Consider the following 17,331-nt stretch of genomic DNA (forward strand, 5'->3'; position numbering starts at 1 on the left):
CCGGGCTAGAAAGGCAGCTCTGCTCTTCTGGGCTTTATCAACAGCACAACTGTTATCCACGGTAGAAAAGCGAGGGCGTGGGAGTCATGTTGAGGAGCAGAGTGTAAAATGTCCTAAAACCACTGGTTAAATGTGTGATGTAAGATTAACAACAATTAAGAGCGTTCCAGTGGTTCAGATTGGCACCGTCGTAATCCTATCTTTAAGCAATAAAAAAAAGCGCGGGTACCTCGAAAGGGCTGGGAAAAACTGCTCAGGGTACAATTCACTAGTTTGGAACCGTTCAAGGGCTGCTTGTTTCACGGTTTGTTTTAATTTTGCTTGACTTGCGTGACTGATGAAGCTAAATATGAAAGCTGATGCCGGACAGTCCGAGCACTAGGTAAACAGCAGCCTTTTTTCCCCCCTGCTTTCTGTATGGATCTTAAAGGGGTTCAGGCTCAACATCAAGGATGAAATAGAACTCTGCTTTGCACCTTGTCTGTGGCTTTCAAAAAGTATAATCTTCACAGAATCAGGCTAGCCCCAGTGTGATCTTTGGAAGTTATTTTAAATAACTCTCGATATCTTACTACATTGAGAAGGAAAAAGAGAGCATGCTGATTTAAATGTATCAGCCAGATTTGTTGAGATTGGAAACATGCTGGTCGCAATATTATTAGTAAATACTTGTAAGAATATTTTTTGGATTGTTAACTATGAATGTTCTTTCTATAGCTCTCTCTCTCTACTCATTTGTATCATATCAACTTATTTGTATCATAATTTAAGAAACTGCTCATGTCTCCACTTTTGAAGAGAGAGGTTTTCAAACGGGACATTACTATGATACCACAGTGGGCTTGCATTTCACCTAGGTTTCTGAAAAACAGATACAAAACAAAACAAAGACTAATCTCCGAGCCTGGCTTCGGGTTGACTTTCAGCTCAACATGTTTATTTTCTAACAGTAGGGAAGTGCCTTTTCCTTACCATTGTCCTTGAGAGCGGAGAGCTTCATTTTATTTACACTGATTAGACATGTTAACGTGCATTAGATTCGCTTGGGGAAGCATGTACAGAACTGTAGAGTCTACCAAGATGCGGCCCGTCAGAGAGAGGAGCATAAAATGAGATGCGTACGTTTCTCTGAACAGTTTAGAGGGCACCGCTGTAGTAACACTCATGGTCTTTCTTAAGGAAGCCCACGCACATGAAAATGTACATCAATTTGTTCTTCATTTGTTTTCAGCGCCAAACCTTAAAGGCAGACCACGCAAAAAGAAGCCATGCCCACAGAGAAGAGATTCGTTCAGTGGTGTTAAAGATTCTAACAACAATTCCGACGGCAAAGCTGTTGCCAAGGTAGGGTCATTTGCTCCCTGGTATCCATTTGGCTGCATCTTTTTATTTTTCCTTTCTCTTTATCTCTCTGCTCTTGTGTCTTGATGGCAGTTTTTAGTGGAGAATCTGACTTTGGTATTCACAGCCCTCTGTGTCTGTTCCCGCCACCTCCTCTCCCCTGTGTGGCTGGGGGAGGGGGGAGTGGAGGCATTTTGATTAGTCAACAGAAAGGCTTCCCACCTCCCAGGCTGGCCGGTTGGGTAAAGGACAGATGATTAAGCGCCCACGTCATTGAAGCTGAGATTTCATAGTAGGTGACACAATGACATAGTTTACTCTGCTTGTGTCAAAAATAGACCAAGCTGAACCATCCTCTTTCTGAACGTGTTCATCTAAATATGTTTCAGAGATTAACAGAGGATGAAATTAGAAATGTCTAGAATTAAGCTTTTTAGTGATTTTTTTCCCAAAGTCACCTCTAATTTACCTTAGATTAAAACTGAAGATATTTACCTACATAGCAAAAGAGTTACACGTACACATGCAGCCATATATACATTTATGTCTTTTTAAAGATCTCCAGTAACGCAGAAGGAAAATACAAATGCTAAACTCTTTTTCCGGGAGCAGGCCCATTTTGCCAAAGAGTTCCGTGGAGTCTGGAAAGTGCACACCTGAGGGACTGAGCACGATGAGGGGTGAAGTGTCACTTCATATTTTTAGACTCACTCTTTTGACTTTTGTGGGGGTGGTTGGTCAGATTTGCACGGTTCTGTTTACTGGGTGCTCATACTTAGGTGTTGATTCTGTGCCAAAGACAGCATTAACCCCTTTAGGACTTGAATTGAAGGCCAGATTTCAACTGATATTATGTTTCCAGATTCAAGGACTAAGTGTATGAAAATGGACCATTTTGGCTAGTGGTGAATTTGGAAGATGCTGCTGTAGAAAAATATGAATTCGGCTCTGGGTTTGACAGTCTACTATTTTTCTGCCACATGTGCCAAGCCTCTTCCCAGTGTAATGGAAGCAAATCTGAGACATTCACAGTTTATAAATCTTATTTTTAGCAGGTGGTTGTTATATCAGGAAGTTCTGATGACCTTCCTGTTAGGGTTTCTTCATGCTTCCAAGAATGCAAAGGGTTAAAAAGAGATCAGCCAGTAGAAATGTGTATTTTCTGTCTAAAAACAGATCTGTCTTTCCCTAAAGTTATTTTTGTTCTGCTTATTTAACCTTCTGCAAATGAGTGCACGTGGGTACCAAGAATGACACTCTCTAGTAATTTGGACATCTCAGCCCTAGAACTGCCTATCAGCTTCCATAGTCTTGAAGAATGTCAGCAGGAACAGTTTATTCCCTGTGATGTGGTTTGCAAGATACCATAGAATGAAGCAAGAAGGTTTTAGGATCTTTGCATTGCACAGAGTTTGCACTGCCAGTGTCTCATGTTGGCACCCTGCCTCATACCTCCAAGGTGACATCATGTGTTTACCCCAGTATGTTCTGTACCTGAGCCCAGCAGGATGAAGCTTCTTCCCATGTCATTTGGAGCTACTAAGGAAGTATGCCTCTGGGAATTTTACAAAACTCCTACAAACTGATCTGAAAGAACAGCACCTCCAATATTTCTCACCATGGAAGGCAGCTCAAGACTCACACTAGGATCCACAAAACCGAAGAGAACACAAACCTGCTCTGTATGCGATGTTCACTGACTTCCTAGGAGGGATAGTGGTCAAACCTGGGTTTTCTAAGTGACCCTTTCCACCCCCTCCCACCAGTGCTTCCATTCAGTATCTTTACAAGGAGGTGGGTCACTCTCCCACTGGTGGACTGGTCTAAACACCCAGCTCTCCTCAGACTCTTGGATTACAGTTTTGCCTTGGCTGCTTTCAACGGGCCTGGCAAGATCAGTTCTACTAGAAGAAAGAGATGAATAGGTATGAAGTATGGTGGGCTTGTCTCTTGGCACCAACAGACAGATGTAAAGTCTCTACAGAATGAACAAGCCACGTCTGGGCCCAGAACAACCACTAGAGAGGCATTTATGTCTTCAAGGAGTCTTTCCTCATGAAACACTGGAATGGAAACCACAGCCTGTGACCGTCTGATCACTTGCTGGACTGGAAGCAGTGTTTCAAGTGACAGTTTGGCCTTATGACCAAGACCTATGTGACTGAGTTTTACAAAAGTGTCTCAAACAGACCATTTCTAACTATGGATAAATCCCAGCTTCGTGCAGCTACACCCCACTAAGCTCTCTAGAGGAAGAACCTCCTGGATCTGTTGTGTGCATGGCTGGAAGAACAATGGCAGCCATTTGCCTGTCGCCATCAAAAATTTGCACTCTCTCAATGAGAACATAAAAACCAGCTTTGCAAGACTGTTTTCTAAGGGACGGAGAATTTCATGGCTTTCCAAAGACAGCAAAAGACACACGGGAAGAGGCTACCGGTTCTCTGAGGATGTCTTGAAAGTGTCCAACCAAATCCTGCTGTTTCCCTAGTATCGTATTATGGCAGCAGAGGGGGGCCCAAGCCTGTTCATACGGTGATCTGTGCAAGAAAATCCCTCTCAGTCCAGGCCTCTAGTGGAAGGCCTCCACCAATAAGAGGCAAATAAGTCTTCACATTCTGTAAGCCCCTTCGAAAGGCCAGAAGTATATAACAGGTGGTTAGATTCTAAAAGGAACAAAAGAAGGGAAGCCATGGTGTGCCATATGTTCTTACATTTAAATCAGGAACATCCTCTTGATAGTTCACAAAGGTGATACTTTCATTATCTTCAATATTTTTCATCCAGTTTGGTCCTCAAACCCCCAGGGACCCCCAGGGATTATCCTTCCTGCGTTACTGAGGAAGAACATGAGGGTCTCCTACCAAGTCAGTGACAAATCCAAATGAGACTGTGGCTCTTCTTTCTTGCTGGTTCATCACATCTTGCTGCCCCAGTTGAAGGCTGGATCAGTTATAACTCAGGCCAGTGAAAGGATGTGGTTAATATCAAATAGGTGGTGGTTCATTGAAAACATTAAATGTGGATTCTTTAATTAGCACTTCCTCAATCACTTTAGAAACCCCAAAGCTCTTAGTGAACTCAACAAGTATAAGGTGTTCAGGTTGGAAAAACAGATCGAGTAATTAACTGTCACCATCAAAAGACTAGGCATTCTCAAGGTCAACATGAAGACTAGCTCCTATTGGAACTGCAATAGATTAAAATGTTAAGTTAAAATGAGAATATTTGGGGTAAATGTGAGAAAAATGTGGAAAGTAACTTGGCCAGGTCCTACCCAGAAATGGGATAATAGCCTAAGGGGCTCTTATGTTAACTCAAGAAATGTATGGAGCGAGTCTGAGAAAGGAAACCACTGTTCACTTCTTACAAAGCCTATGTGTGCCCCTCCCCCCACCCCTGCAAGGAGAGACCTGCTGGGATGCCCACTGAGGTTCAGGATGGAGTTCAGGAGGTGGCAGCCTGGCTTTCCCAGGAGACTTTTCTACAAAGCAGGGAGTCTGAATGACTCTGGGCCTGGGTTGTGCACCTCCGCCATGCTTTCCTTCTGTTTCTGGGTGTTTCTGCACAGTTGAGGCACAAGGTTAGGCGGCCATCTAGACACAGAAGGAAACCTCATACTCCCTTAATAGTGGTGCTTCTGATCTAATAATATATATATATATATATATATATATATATATATATATGGCCCATTATTGCTTCACATTTAAGACTCAGCCTGTTTTATATGCAAATCTTGTATCTACTCCTGTTTGGGCAAAACTGGGATTTGGAGTGAGGCAGACCTGAGTCCATACCCAGAGTTCTGCCCCCCATGCGCCAAGTAACAAAATACATAACCTCACTGAGCTTCATTTTCCTCAACTGTAAAGTGGAGCTAATCTATGATTGTTATTTCTGATTGTTACGAACGAACATTCAGGAGACTGTGTGAGACCACAGCACCGTATCCAGCTCACTGCCAGGGCTCAGTGGATACTGGTTTCCTTCCCTTTGCTCGATATACAATAGAAGGAACGGAGCCCTTTGGTTTCATACTTTGGAAACCATCTAGTTTCATCTTTTGTTCCTTATTTGATAGATCATATTTCTAAGCTGTATGTTTTGTGACACCCACTAATAAGATATGCTTTTAATTGCAAGTGCGTTTTGACTATCGATTTAATTTTTTTTTCTGAGTGTCAGTAAATCATAGTGTTTGATACCACAGGCCCTAGAGCTCAATCCCAAACTCACCACTTACTAACTTGGACATGATCTTTTACCTGTTACTCATCACCTCTGTACCTCAGTCCCCTCATCTCTAACAGGAGAATAACAACGTGCCTCATTAGAATTATGGGCATAAAATGAGATAATACCTAAAAAGGGCTTAGAATGGAGCCTGGCTACATAGTACACACTCGCAAAAGGCCCAGGGCAATCCAGATAAAAACTGGAATGATTTTATGATTTCAAAAAGCCATTAAATTATAGATTTCATCAGAACTGTAGACTGCATCGAAAATTTGGCAGTGAAAACTGATGACAACATAAATTTTCACAGGATGCTCGCCATAATATAATGTGGCAAAGTACTAAGGTTTGAAAATACTGTCGGTAAAAATTCTACGTGGAAAACTATTTTAATCCCATTTCCACCAGCCCCTTAAAAATTATAATCTTATCTAGGGGCCCAGTCGAATCAGTTGTACAGGAAGTTTTATTTTTTCCAGAACCAGTCTGAAGATATTAACCTCGCATATTCCCTTAAGAGAACAACGTGAAGAAAACCCCTGTGCACAGGAGGCCACCATCCCCTTTTATAGATGAGCATAGGCTTTTATATTCTTAATGCCTGGGAAGGAGACTCTGAAGGGGAAGAAAAAGAAGGCTCAAAAATCTGAAATGGAAAACAATGTCAAATATGTGGGACATTTTTGTTCATAACAATTCCCCAGCCCTCTTCTCTCCGATGTGAGATCTGGAGATGTGAAGAATATCGAACTGTACACATTCCCCATGGGCACATTTGAACTCAAAGTCTGACCCTTTGTACTTCCCCTTTTTACAATTAAAATAGCTCAGCAACTTAGCGTTATATTTAACACCCATCAGAGGCCTCTTGTAGAACATGGCGGTGGGGAGGGGACCTTAGGTTAGCCACTCAGGTTGCCGAGTTCCATATTTGCCCTAGAGTGTGGAAGCAAGAACATCTGGCACATTTACTGCCATTTATTCTCTAATCATGGCTCTTTCCACTTAACTCTTCTTTGGTTTTTAGCTGACCTCTACTCTTGCCTTTGCCAAGTTAGCATCTTCAGCATTCTCAGAGCTGACTGAAAAACAAGAAGCCCTCATTAAAGAGTGGGACCTTTTGTTACCTACTGAGGGTGCATCTGGGCATCACCCTCAGGTGACAGACAGTAGAGACTTTGCTGGTGTTCCTGATGCCGACATCCGCTGGTGGTGACGTGTTTTTTCAGGTTGCTGGAAACATTAGCAACAAGATAAGTTTACTATGAAGAAGTAATACACTTCACGTTGATACAAAGTGCAAAATACGGGACTATATATTAAAAAGACACATTTTGTTCAATGACATTAACAGCTGATGCCCCTTGAGAAAATAAAGTGTATAAGGAGGCAAAAGAATGGTCCAGCCAGATGCAAACACTGTTTCTGGAATCGTATCAACATACTTGTAAGGACTCCAACAGAGGTTGGCACAGTTGGGCAGACCATGGCCCCCTTACCACATGTTTCTATAAATAAAGTTTTATTGGAACATAGCCATACCCATTAGTTTATATGTCCGTGACTGCTTTCGTGCTAGAGTTGAGTAGTTCCAACAGAGACTCTCTGGCCCAAAAGCCTGCACTATTTACTACCTGGCCCTTTACAGAAATTTACTACCCTGTGGTGTGAGACCATTCATATGCAGTGTTGCCTTTAAAAAGCTACTTCAGGACAAGGATAATTTACTGGTTCACCCTTCCCACACAGTGCAAGCTGTCACTGGCTGTGTCTTTGTAAGCATCCTGAGGCTGTACTTAATTTGATGTGGCATATTTTCCCCCCCTTTTTCCAGGTGAAATGTGAGGCCAGGTCAGCCTTGTCCAAGCCGAAGAACAACCATAATAACTGTAAAAAAGTCTCAAATGAAGAAAAACCAAAGGTTGCCATTGGCGAAGAGTGCAGGGCAGATGAACAGGCTTTCCTGGTGGCACTTTATAAATACATGAAAGAAAGGAAGACGCCAATAGAGCGAATACCCTATTTAGGTTTTAAACAGAGTAAGTATGCTTGTTTTCATCTCTGAAATATCAACACTACTCGTATGCTTTAAACTGGAAAACAGTTTTGACTCAGGATTATGTCGAAATCCTAATCTGGGGATGATGCTCTCTGTGTTTATACTAAATCTACAAATCATCCAGGCCAGGAATGTTTCTCCCTGCCTCTTTCCGCTACATTGTTCCCTTCTGGGGCAGTTGCAGTGAGATATTTATAGGCTTGAATCCACTGATTATGACTGGAAATAGACATGTTGAAAGTTTCTCATTTTCTGTTTTGTCAATCTTGAGTGTCTGTCACGCCTTTCTTCTGAGATAATAATATGACGTCGCTTTATCGGGCACAGATGTTGCCTGTGAAAAGACGGCTTTTAAGAGGAGGACATTTAAAGGTGGACAAAACAATCAGAAAGAGAAAACATATTTCCTAAGCCCCAAATTTGTTAAGAGATAACAAAAACCTGACTTCAGAGGAAACATGAAAGACACAGATTTGAACCGAAAGCCCGATTTTGAACTACTTTTACATGCACATTTTAAGCATCGTAATAAATTTTTAACTAGAAAAGGAAACTCATAGCTGAGCAGAATTCCATAGAAAAAGAGAAGGAACCCAGATCCGGTCCTGATTTCACAACTGAATATATATTTTGCCTCTGTCTGGATTTCATGGCACACAAAGCAATGAGCCCCTGGCTTGAAATCGTATTTTCTCCAAACGTATCTTCCTAGATTAAAACCATGTGTCATTTTGATGAAGAATGTCAAACCTGTATGTTTTACATAACAATTTACATACCTAATAGCAGTTGGCACTGATTGCAAGAGAGCACTCGCAGCCATTATAAACTTATATAACTACGAATGATTACAATGTTTGTCTGAAAACTGGTTGCTTGAAATAGAAGTAAAATTAATGTACTATGAACAGCTTTGTTGCATTATGCATTGGTTCAGATTAAATCAAGGCCGAGGCAGGGCTCTCAATAGCTTTGAAATAGTGCAAGGTTCAGTGAGGCTTTTCCAACGTGTTGTGTCAAAGAGCCTTTTCTTTTTTTAATTTTAATTTTATTCTCCATTTCCCTTACCAAGGAATTACTTGAAATTCAATTTTCCCCTCTTGTAAAAGAGTCAAATCCATAGCAGTCCCATTCCATGGTGTCTGGGACAAACAAACAGGATTGCCAGCAGTTGGGCACAGTCGTTTAACAGCGTAAACGTATGCAAACCTGCAAAGAGAAATCTGTTTTAAAAAAGTATGTATTTGTAACATCACACAGACAAGTTAGGGGACTAGAACTAAGGACTCCATTCTTCTGTGAATGAGGATCTTCCTTCCCTTGGATGTGTTCTATCACTGCTACTTCTAGGGTGAAATATTTGTTTTCCTACTCGTTACAAGGCACCACGCGTTAGTGAAATACTGTATGAGTTCTTAATGGAGTGCTGCCTTCAGACATTCTATTGAAAACATAATCATGTATGAAAGTGGCTGTTATTTCTTCATTAGGCAAAGGTCTTATCTGAAGGAAGCATTATATATTACCGTTTAATCAATGGCTTCTTTCTAAGGGTTGAATAAGACCAACCCTAATTTTGAAATGCCACACTTTTCCCAAGGACACCATAACCTAGCTTCCCTTGGTCGGCTGATGGCCACAGGACTAAAACTGTGTTGTCCTTTATCCTCAAAGTAGAACCATTTCTGTATTTGCGACTGTTTCTTAAGAAATATTTTAAGTGGTAATAATATATCCTGGTGTTGAATGCCCTTTGGCAAATTGTTGCCTAAGAACTTAGCTCTCTGGGGTACTCGTATTTTTTTTTTCTCTTTCTCATTGAAATCAGAACAAAACAAAATGTTTTAATTGACATTTCTTGGAAATATGTTAATGCAATGCTTATCTAAATACTTATTGTCCCTCTAACAGTTAACCTTTGGACTATGTTTCAAGCTGCTCAAAAACTGGGAGGATATGAAACAGTAAGTGTTTAAGCAACTTAAATGAAATAATTTTGCAACCTAACTCCCCCCACCCCTCCTTTGACCAAAATGGAGAAAATGCAAGAGTAAACCGTCATTGACTGCCTTTTCAAATGGCTCCACACTTTTGGGGGTTTATTGGGCCGCTTTTGGAAACGATCCCAATTAGTTCCAGGTTTGGCAAAATTGTAAACTTGTCGTAAAAACTACAAGTGGAAAACATATGTAACTCTCCCCCTGTCAGGGAAATTAGTTGGGTCTGTAATTTTTTCCCATGTTGAGAAAGGGCTATTATTGTACAACAAGCCAAGATTGCATAAAAGAAATTTCCCTTGGCAACATACCTGACATCTGTTCATGTCTAATATGGGAAATGTATTAAAGGCTTTCAAAAGTAATCAGTATTGGCCATTAAGGAATAGAAGACAGCAGAATCTCCTCTTATTCTAGGGCAAAGAAGCTTTATTAGACAAGGGTCAGTGCCGCATAAACAGGAAGTTATCAAACTTATTCAGAACAGGCTCTGACACTCTTTATCAGCTAATTCTAACTGACAGGAATGGGTTATTTTTAGCCCACAGGAAAATTTGATGGCCACGGATTTTACAGCCTGTATTTTGAACCAATAAAATGTGAGAGCAACAAACTAAGATTAAAATCTTGAAAGAAGAAAGAGCTGTATTAATAGAGCACGCAGAGATGATATCTGTAATAAAATCAATTGACATAGGAAGATGTCGTCATTGGAAATATTTTCTCCTCCACACAATGATCAGATTAAGTTGTGCAGTTTCTTCTGCAATCGAATAAGAAATTATTTTTTTTTCTCTCCTCACGAGGTAACCTGGGATATCTCTGTATCTTAGTAAAATGACAATAAGAGACACAAAGTCAAGAAAATGAAATTCATTTTAGCCCCACCATAATAACTAGTGTGTCTTGCCAGATAGAGCATATTACTCCACAAACTAATATAATGGTTTGATGTCATGGGGTTGGAACGGGAAAAGATGGCAGGCATGATGTGATTCGGATAATCTGGTATTTACTGTAGGAATCCCTGCTGTGAATTCTGACTAAAAACTCTTAAGATGTGAGTCAGTGTGTGTGTAAAAATATTCATTTAATACATGGGAGGTACTAGTACCAGTTTATAAAGAAATAAAGTTTATAAAGAAAGAAAATGCTCATATGAAGCACATATAAAATGTGCATTTCATAGACATGAATTTCCTTACAATATTTGTTTTATCAAGCACCCACTGTACAAAATAAATAATGAAATTTTTCACTTGGTTGGGTCTGTTGATAGGACAAAGAGGTTGACTCCTTGCCACTGTGGCTCACAGTTTTGCAAAATCTTAAGCTAATTATAGCTTTTGTCCATGTGAAAAAAAAAAAAAATAACTTAGTCTCATGAATTCAGGAGTCAGCCCCATAGCTTAGATTTTTAAGCCTAACTCTTGATGTTAAGAATAGGAATACACATTTTTATGAACTGTAGATAAGTTACATGATACTGCACAATATTATGAAATGTCTTTTTAAATCCAGAAATTTGTTATTGCTTGCTGATAGGGAGAGTGCCAACAAATTTCACAGAATCAGTTTTTCCTGCTTTTGTATCTTCTGTATCTTCACAAGGATCTATTTTTTGCCATGCAATGGCAAGTTGGTATAGAATACACAAAAGAAACTTCTGATTAGTTTCAGGGCATTTGCAGTATATCGAACACACAGTATCTTCTCTTTTGTTGAATGAGGGAAATAATGAATGGCCACGCAATCAGCACATCACCAGAACACATACTTATTAAGTCGTACATATTGGAGGCATTGTGCTACACACTCTAGAAGATGCAAAAATATCTACCCCAGTGTTTCTAGTTGCTTACCATCCAGGAGAGGCAGTAATTATAATGAAAAGACAAGTGGAAAAAGGTCCATTCCCTGTTCAAGTAAAGTACTATTTCATTTAGAAATGAGGGAAGGAAGGCTTGTGACTCTCATGTCATTCGAGCAGAATTTTGGAGGATAGATAGAATTCAGACGTGAATGATCATGGTCTTGCAGGAAGAGAAAGCCAAAGCGGGGAAGAAAGTGTGGAGGTGGAATAATGTTGGACATGGAGAGTCTGAATAACTTAGAGTGACCAGGTGGCTGGGACAAGTGACCTTGAAGGGGAGTCCAGAGAGGATGCAGCCCAGTGAGAAAAGGCTTTGGGATGGTAGGCCCTGGGATTATTCTGTAGGCTGGGGGCGAGCGGAGGGATGAAAGGAAATGCATAGAAGATTTATAACAAGCTAAGCATTCCCTTTTGCCACGTGCTGTGCCTTCACTCTATGTAGGTGGAGTGCAGGAGAGAAAGGCTGGGGTGGGGGCACATGGGAGACCAGATCGGCATCTGCTTTTCATGTGGTCACGAGCTTCGAGCCTCTTTTGCCAAGCCACAGAGGGGACTGGCAACTTCTGGAATCGCTCCCTTCCTCCTTCCCTATTTACCCATAAACTCCCTCATTGTTCGTTGGGCCCCTGCCATTCTTCACCCCCAGCTCTAACATCACATCTGAGACGGTGAATCTACTTAGCCCTCTTACTCTAAAATCTACATCCAGGGTCATCAACTGGATGAAGCCAGTTTGGTAGGATTTGTCCTTCCTCCCTTCCCTCCTTCCTTACTTATTTCCTTCCTTTCCTTTTTTTTTTTTTAATGCCTTATGCTACCTTGTTGTCCCTGTAGGCACTGAAGTTTGCAACTCCCTTGCTCCATTGAAGCTTTTGAACCTAAGTACAGAATACACTTTTCTATTGGTAGAATTGGGCCAATAAACAAAATGAGATGTTCAGTGAGGATTCAGTTTTGACATCAGTCCAGCAGACGTATGAGTAAGATCCAGTCTGAGGACTTAAATTGTCATCACTGTGTTACTGAAAGACATTTATCTGTGAGATTATCTGATATCAGATGCAAGTGTAGACTTGTCATTAGAGCTCAAAGGAGATCTTGGAATCTTCTAGATCTGTGGTTCCCAAAGGCTATTGAAGGACTGGGGCTCAAATTTTCAAAGGGAACTTTAAAGCATACGTAGCTGTCTAGACCTCCACACTGAGATATTAACTCTGTGGTGGGCCCTGGGCCTAAGAACCCAAGAATCCTTTTTTATAAGCTGTCCAGGGGATGTTAATTCAAAGCTAATGGTAACAGATTATTCTCACTTAGCCTAATAGCCCTCATGACTCCCAGCTTCAAAATGTGGCCCCATCTAAGTCAAGTATCAAAGATTAGAAAGTTGTCTTCACACCATTACTAAAGAAGCAAGCCGGAGTATTAACATCCCTTTGGCTCCCAAGCAGCACAAACTTTCCAGCAAAGGTTTTTCCATTTGGTAAAGTGGTAATCTAGCTACATTGGGACTCGATAAGCCATTTTCATTTTGAATGCAGGAAAGCCTAGCGTCAGAACATTTTTATTTTTTGCAAATAGGCCTTTGTGCAGAGAAAGATACTTGCCCTGCTCCAGCCCACACCCTCGTTTTATAAATGAGGAAACTGAGGCACAGAGAAGTGAAATGAGTTGCATGGGGTCATTACGGACTTCTTCAAATTCTGACTTGCTGAGAATTTTGTGCACAATTGCCTCAAGCTCCATAGCAACACTGAAAGGAAAGACCATCCTTCATATATAAATGACCAGTGTTTATATCTTCCATCCTCAGCAGTCAATTAGGTATGTGTACAATGCTTTCTCCATATTTCCAGTGGTATTTTGGGAAAAGCATCTAATAACCTACCTTCACTGGTAGCATCTTACAGTGAGTTCTTTGGAACTAACCTGAGCCTAACCGGACACACTATTAGCTGAGATTTTATCTGAGTCTTGAGAAAAATGTGTGAACTTAGGAGATGGGTCAAGAAGTCTGCATGATGTAAACATTTGGTAACAGTAAAAAAACTGCAATTTTAAAACTTGTGGATGTATCTCTCCTGCTGTTAACTTGTGATTGGATAAAGACATCTCTCTGGAATTCCTTCTGGTTATAAAAAGAGGCCATCTTAATTGGCTTGTTTTTGTTTGTGGTTATAAACTATTCCAAACCTTCTGGTTTGAATTGCGGATTATGGATTATTTCATTTCAGTCCTTCATAACCCTCAAATTGAATTAAAAAAAAAAGAGGAGCAAAGGTTTTATTTTAAGCCTTTATAAGCATTCGACTAATGGCTATATTCAGTTCTCTTGGCCTCCTCTGTCTTTGCTGGAAATGGATTTTGTGTCTGTGCCTCCTTAGGTCGAGATCATAAATGTAATGAATGAATTTGATTCCCTAAAAAACAATATCCTGGCATTTTGATCGGTTGGCAATGAGGATCCTTTCCTTTATAATCATGCATCCTTCCATACATTTTAGAATATGGGTCACCTACAGTTGAGGAGGCAGAACGGGATAGAGCCACACTGATGAGCTAAACTAAAGAGGTCTTCACTTCAGTGTCTGGTGAAGCAATTAAAGCTTGAAGAGTAGCTTGGGGTATTACCAGGATGCGGTGTGTTGAAGGTAGTTTGCTAAAGTGATTTTCATTTGGCTAACCATTTGAAGGTGAATCAGAGGCAATATTTGGAGAGAAGGTAGAGGAGGGAAATGGATCTTGAGAAAATCTTATTCTAGATGCAAAAGACCATGCAAGGGGTGCCTTCTAAGAATGTCAGCAGCTCCGCCTCTCCCCATGGGTGAGACAGGACCATTATTTCTCATCTGGAAGAAGAAGCCACGTGTCTTCTTGCTGGAAGGATTAGGCTTTGACACCAGATTCCGGCTTTGACATCATTTCAAGACACCCTCTGAATCTAACCCTAGTACTCTGGACGGACAAAGCCTCTTGCTTAATTCAAAATTCTCGAGGCCAAAGATGATGTCATGTAGTTTTGAAAGGCTCCAGTTCCTGGAGTACTACCAGGAAAAAAAAGTCATCTTCCTTGAATTCAGTCCGCCCTCAAGGTGTCCCGAGAAAGAGGCTGTTTCTCAGAGCTGCCTGTGTAACACTGCACGCAGGCCAGTGTGCCTTTTGAGTTCACATCTCCTACGTTCTTAAGCTCTGGACACACTCGAGTCCTGCAAGATTTCTGATTGCTGTTTCCTAACCAAGCCACAAAAACTCCAAGATTATTTCATCCCTGCAACCTCAAAGGTTAGAGAAACCAAAGCCCCAAGACTATGCCTTGGGTTAAAATAGTTTCCCTGTTTTTTTTTTTTTGTTGTTGTTTTGTTTTGTTTTGTTTTGTTTTTAAGTGACAGGATATTTTCCTATGTCCATCCAGGAAAGTAGAGAAGGGGAAGATTCCTTTCCCACTCTCTGGACCTGTTTTCTTGGCAGAGGTGAGCATTTAGAAAGCTGGTTTCAAGCCACCTCTAACATAGTTTGGCTTCTAAAGAACAGTTTGAAAACGACTATATTTAGAAGCAATGAAACTTAATGAACATAATAGGTATAGAGCTTTTCATAGTTTCTTGGGTCTTCCCCACACTGGGGAAAGAAGTAACTGTCAAGTGTCTTCAAAGTGAGATTAAGTCTCTCGTATACCTACATTGGTTTGTTTTACTTGGGTGTGGTCTGTTCGGTTTTTCATCTTGCTTTATGGTTAATTGTATGGGGTTATGCTTCCTGCTAAATCATGAACCCTTGATAGCAGCAACTTCTCTTTGTTTTCATTGTATCTCCCCACCCTCCACCCTCCACCTTCTACCTTCTACCTGTATGCTTTTCTGTACCTGGCACAGGGCCCTAAAATGACAAGCAGTAGATGATGGGTTGATGTCATGAATCCCTAACATTTAAATGAGGATCTTGAAGGAGATCACAGGAGAAGCACAAGCTAAGAGAAATCATTGCTTGAGAAAATTTGACCATTTTCTTGAGGAAACAAAGAGCCAGAAGTCCTTTGTATCCTTAAAAACCTAAAATAATATAAGGTCAGTTTGAAACGTGTACATAACCAGGAGGCCTCAGCTTAATGAAAGCGTTAGTCAAGCTCACCCCATGGCGGTATCAAACTTCCCAGCTGAGTGGGGCTGGGGACTACTAGGCAGACACTGGTTTTGCCCAAATGGGGTTTTAAAGCTAACACACATTCTGGACAACAGAATAACAACCCTAAGCAAATGCACACTTCGGCATGATGAACACAGACTCTCACAGGAGGCAGGTTTGTACAGGTGGGAGCCCAATGCCTGGTGGCTGGGCCAGGGGGGGCTCTCCTGTCCTTTCCTCTCTCCTTATAGGGCGTTGGGACCCACTGTGGGTTTAGACAATGGGAAGGTTTAGACATTTCTTGCCTTAAAGCCCATGGGCAGCATTTGAATTAAAAGCGCATCTGGACACAAAAAATGGAGATGTGTACCCAGGAGCACTGTGCACTTAAAAGCATAAAATCATTTAGCAGTTGGAAAGAGCACATTTTATGACTTTCCTGTGGAAAGAAAATATCTCAAAACGGTCTGATTCATCCAGGCCGGCCTGTGGAAGCTTGGTAAACAGGGACCACTTCCTGGAAGGCCCAGCCCTTGTCTTTGCTCCAGATGAACTTTCACTTGTAAAAACTGTATTTAAACACCAGCACCTGCTACAGCAGGGGCTAACACAGACCCCTGGCCAGCCACACATACTTATAATGCCAAATGGGACCTGATGCTGGCCTCCTGCTGCCGGTTTCAATCCTAGTATGAGGAAGATTGTTTTTTTCCTTTTGATAATTCATTATTTATTCTTAAAGAAGTCAGTCATTTCTGTGATAGGCCAGGGTTGAACAGGGTACTACTCCCTAGTCTAGATGATAGGTTGTAGGAGGGAGGCATGGTCAGTTTCCACACATTAAATATCCCATCACCAGTGGTCTCCTGTTCATTACATTTTTCACAACCTGTATTATTTTGCTTATCTATTCTGTCCCTTCTTTATTTTTGTTATCCCTCCCCACCCCCCACCCCCACCCCCCCCACACACACACAGACACTAGGATGTGGTCATGTTGGGTGTTGGGTCTGGTTTTCATTGTTTTGTCCCAGCTGCTAGCACAGTACTCAACCAATGGGAGATGTTCAAGAAATGTCTGGTGCCTGGGGGAGTAAGTAGAAGGATTCCAATATAATTGAGAGTTATCTGTGATTCAGTGGTGGACATATAGAACCTCTGTTCTAACTAGAGACACACATGGGCAGGGTCAGAGGAACCATAGTTTTACTTACTGAGAGTAAAATCTCAGAGCACTGTTGACCTAACCCATCCCCTTAGATCCCTGCTGACCTCTTTGCTGCACCATCTCCCCCCTAGTAAGAGACCCACAGCTTATAGTTGACAACTTGTAGCAGAAGCTATGATTTCCACAGTCCTCTGCCTCACTTGAAGCAAAAGGTCCCCAGAGTTCTGTATTATCACCCTGCTACACACATGGGCTATTCACCAGCTCAATCTGATGTGGACACCATTTTGATGTCATGAAAGGAGTCTGCTCTTGGGATCCTAAGCTATGAGTTCTGGCATTGCCATTCTGCTGCTGTGTGTCCTTGGCCAAGTCATGCAACCTCTCTGTGTCTTGCTTCCTTCATCTGTGACGAGATTCCTCTAATCTACCTCACAGGCTGATGGGAGGATGAAGTGATAATCAAGCATGTGAAAACTCTTTATAAAATATGAAGTAGAGGGGAGCCTGAGTGACCCAAGTTAGTTGGGCATCT

General features: G+C 41.3%; 1 protein-coding gene across 2 annotated transcripts in view; it reads left to right on the top strand.

Moving 5' to 3' along the window:
* The window catches only part of ARID5B (AT-rich interaction domain 5B), a 181,068-nt gene that overhangs the window by 135,743 nt on the left and 27,994 nt on the right, over window positions 1-17,331 (top strand). For both annotated transcript variants that reach the window (XM_047824406.1, XM_047824407.1), the window contains 3 exons: window positions 1,232-1,344; window positions 7,415-7,619; window positions 9,551-9,603. In XM_047824406.1, coding sequence (XP_047680362.1) covers window positions 1,232-1,344; window positions 7,415-7,619; window positions 9,551-9,603 — 371 coding nt within the window. The remainder of the gene's footprint in view (window positions 1-1,231; window positions 1,345-7,414; window positions 7,620-9,550; window positions 9,604-17,331) is intronic.

The sequence above is a fragment of the Prionailurus viverrinus genome, chromosome D2 (assembly GCF_022837055.1).
Source record: "Prionailurus viverrinus isolate Anna chromosome D2, UM_Priviv_1.0, whole genome shotgun sequence".
Classification (NCBI taxonomy): Eukaryota; Metazoa; Chordata; class Mammalia; order Carnivora; family Felidae; genus Prionailurus; species Prionailurus viverrinus.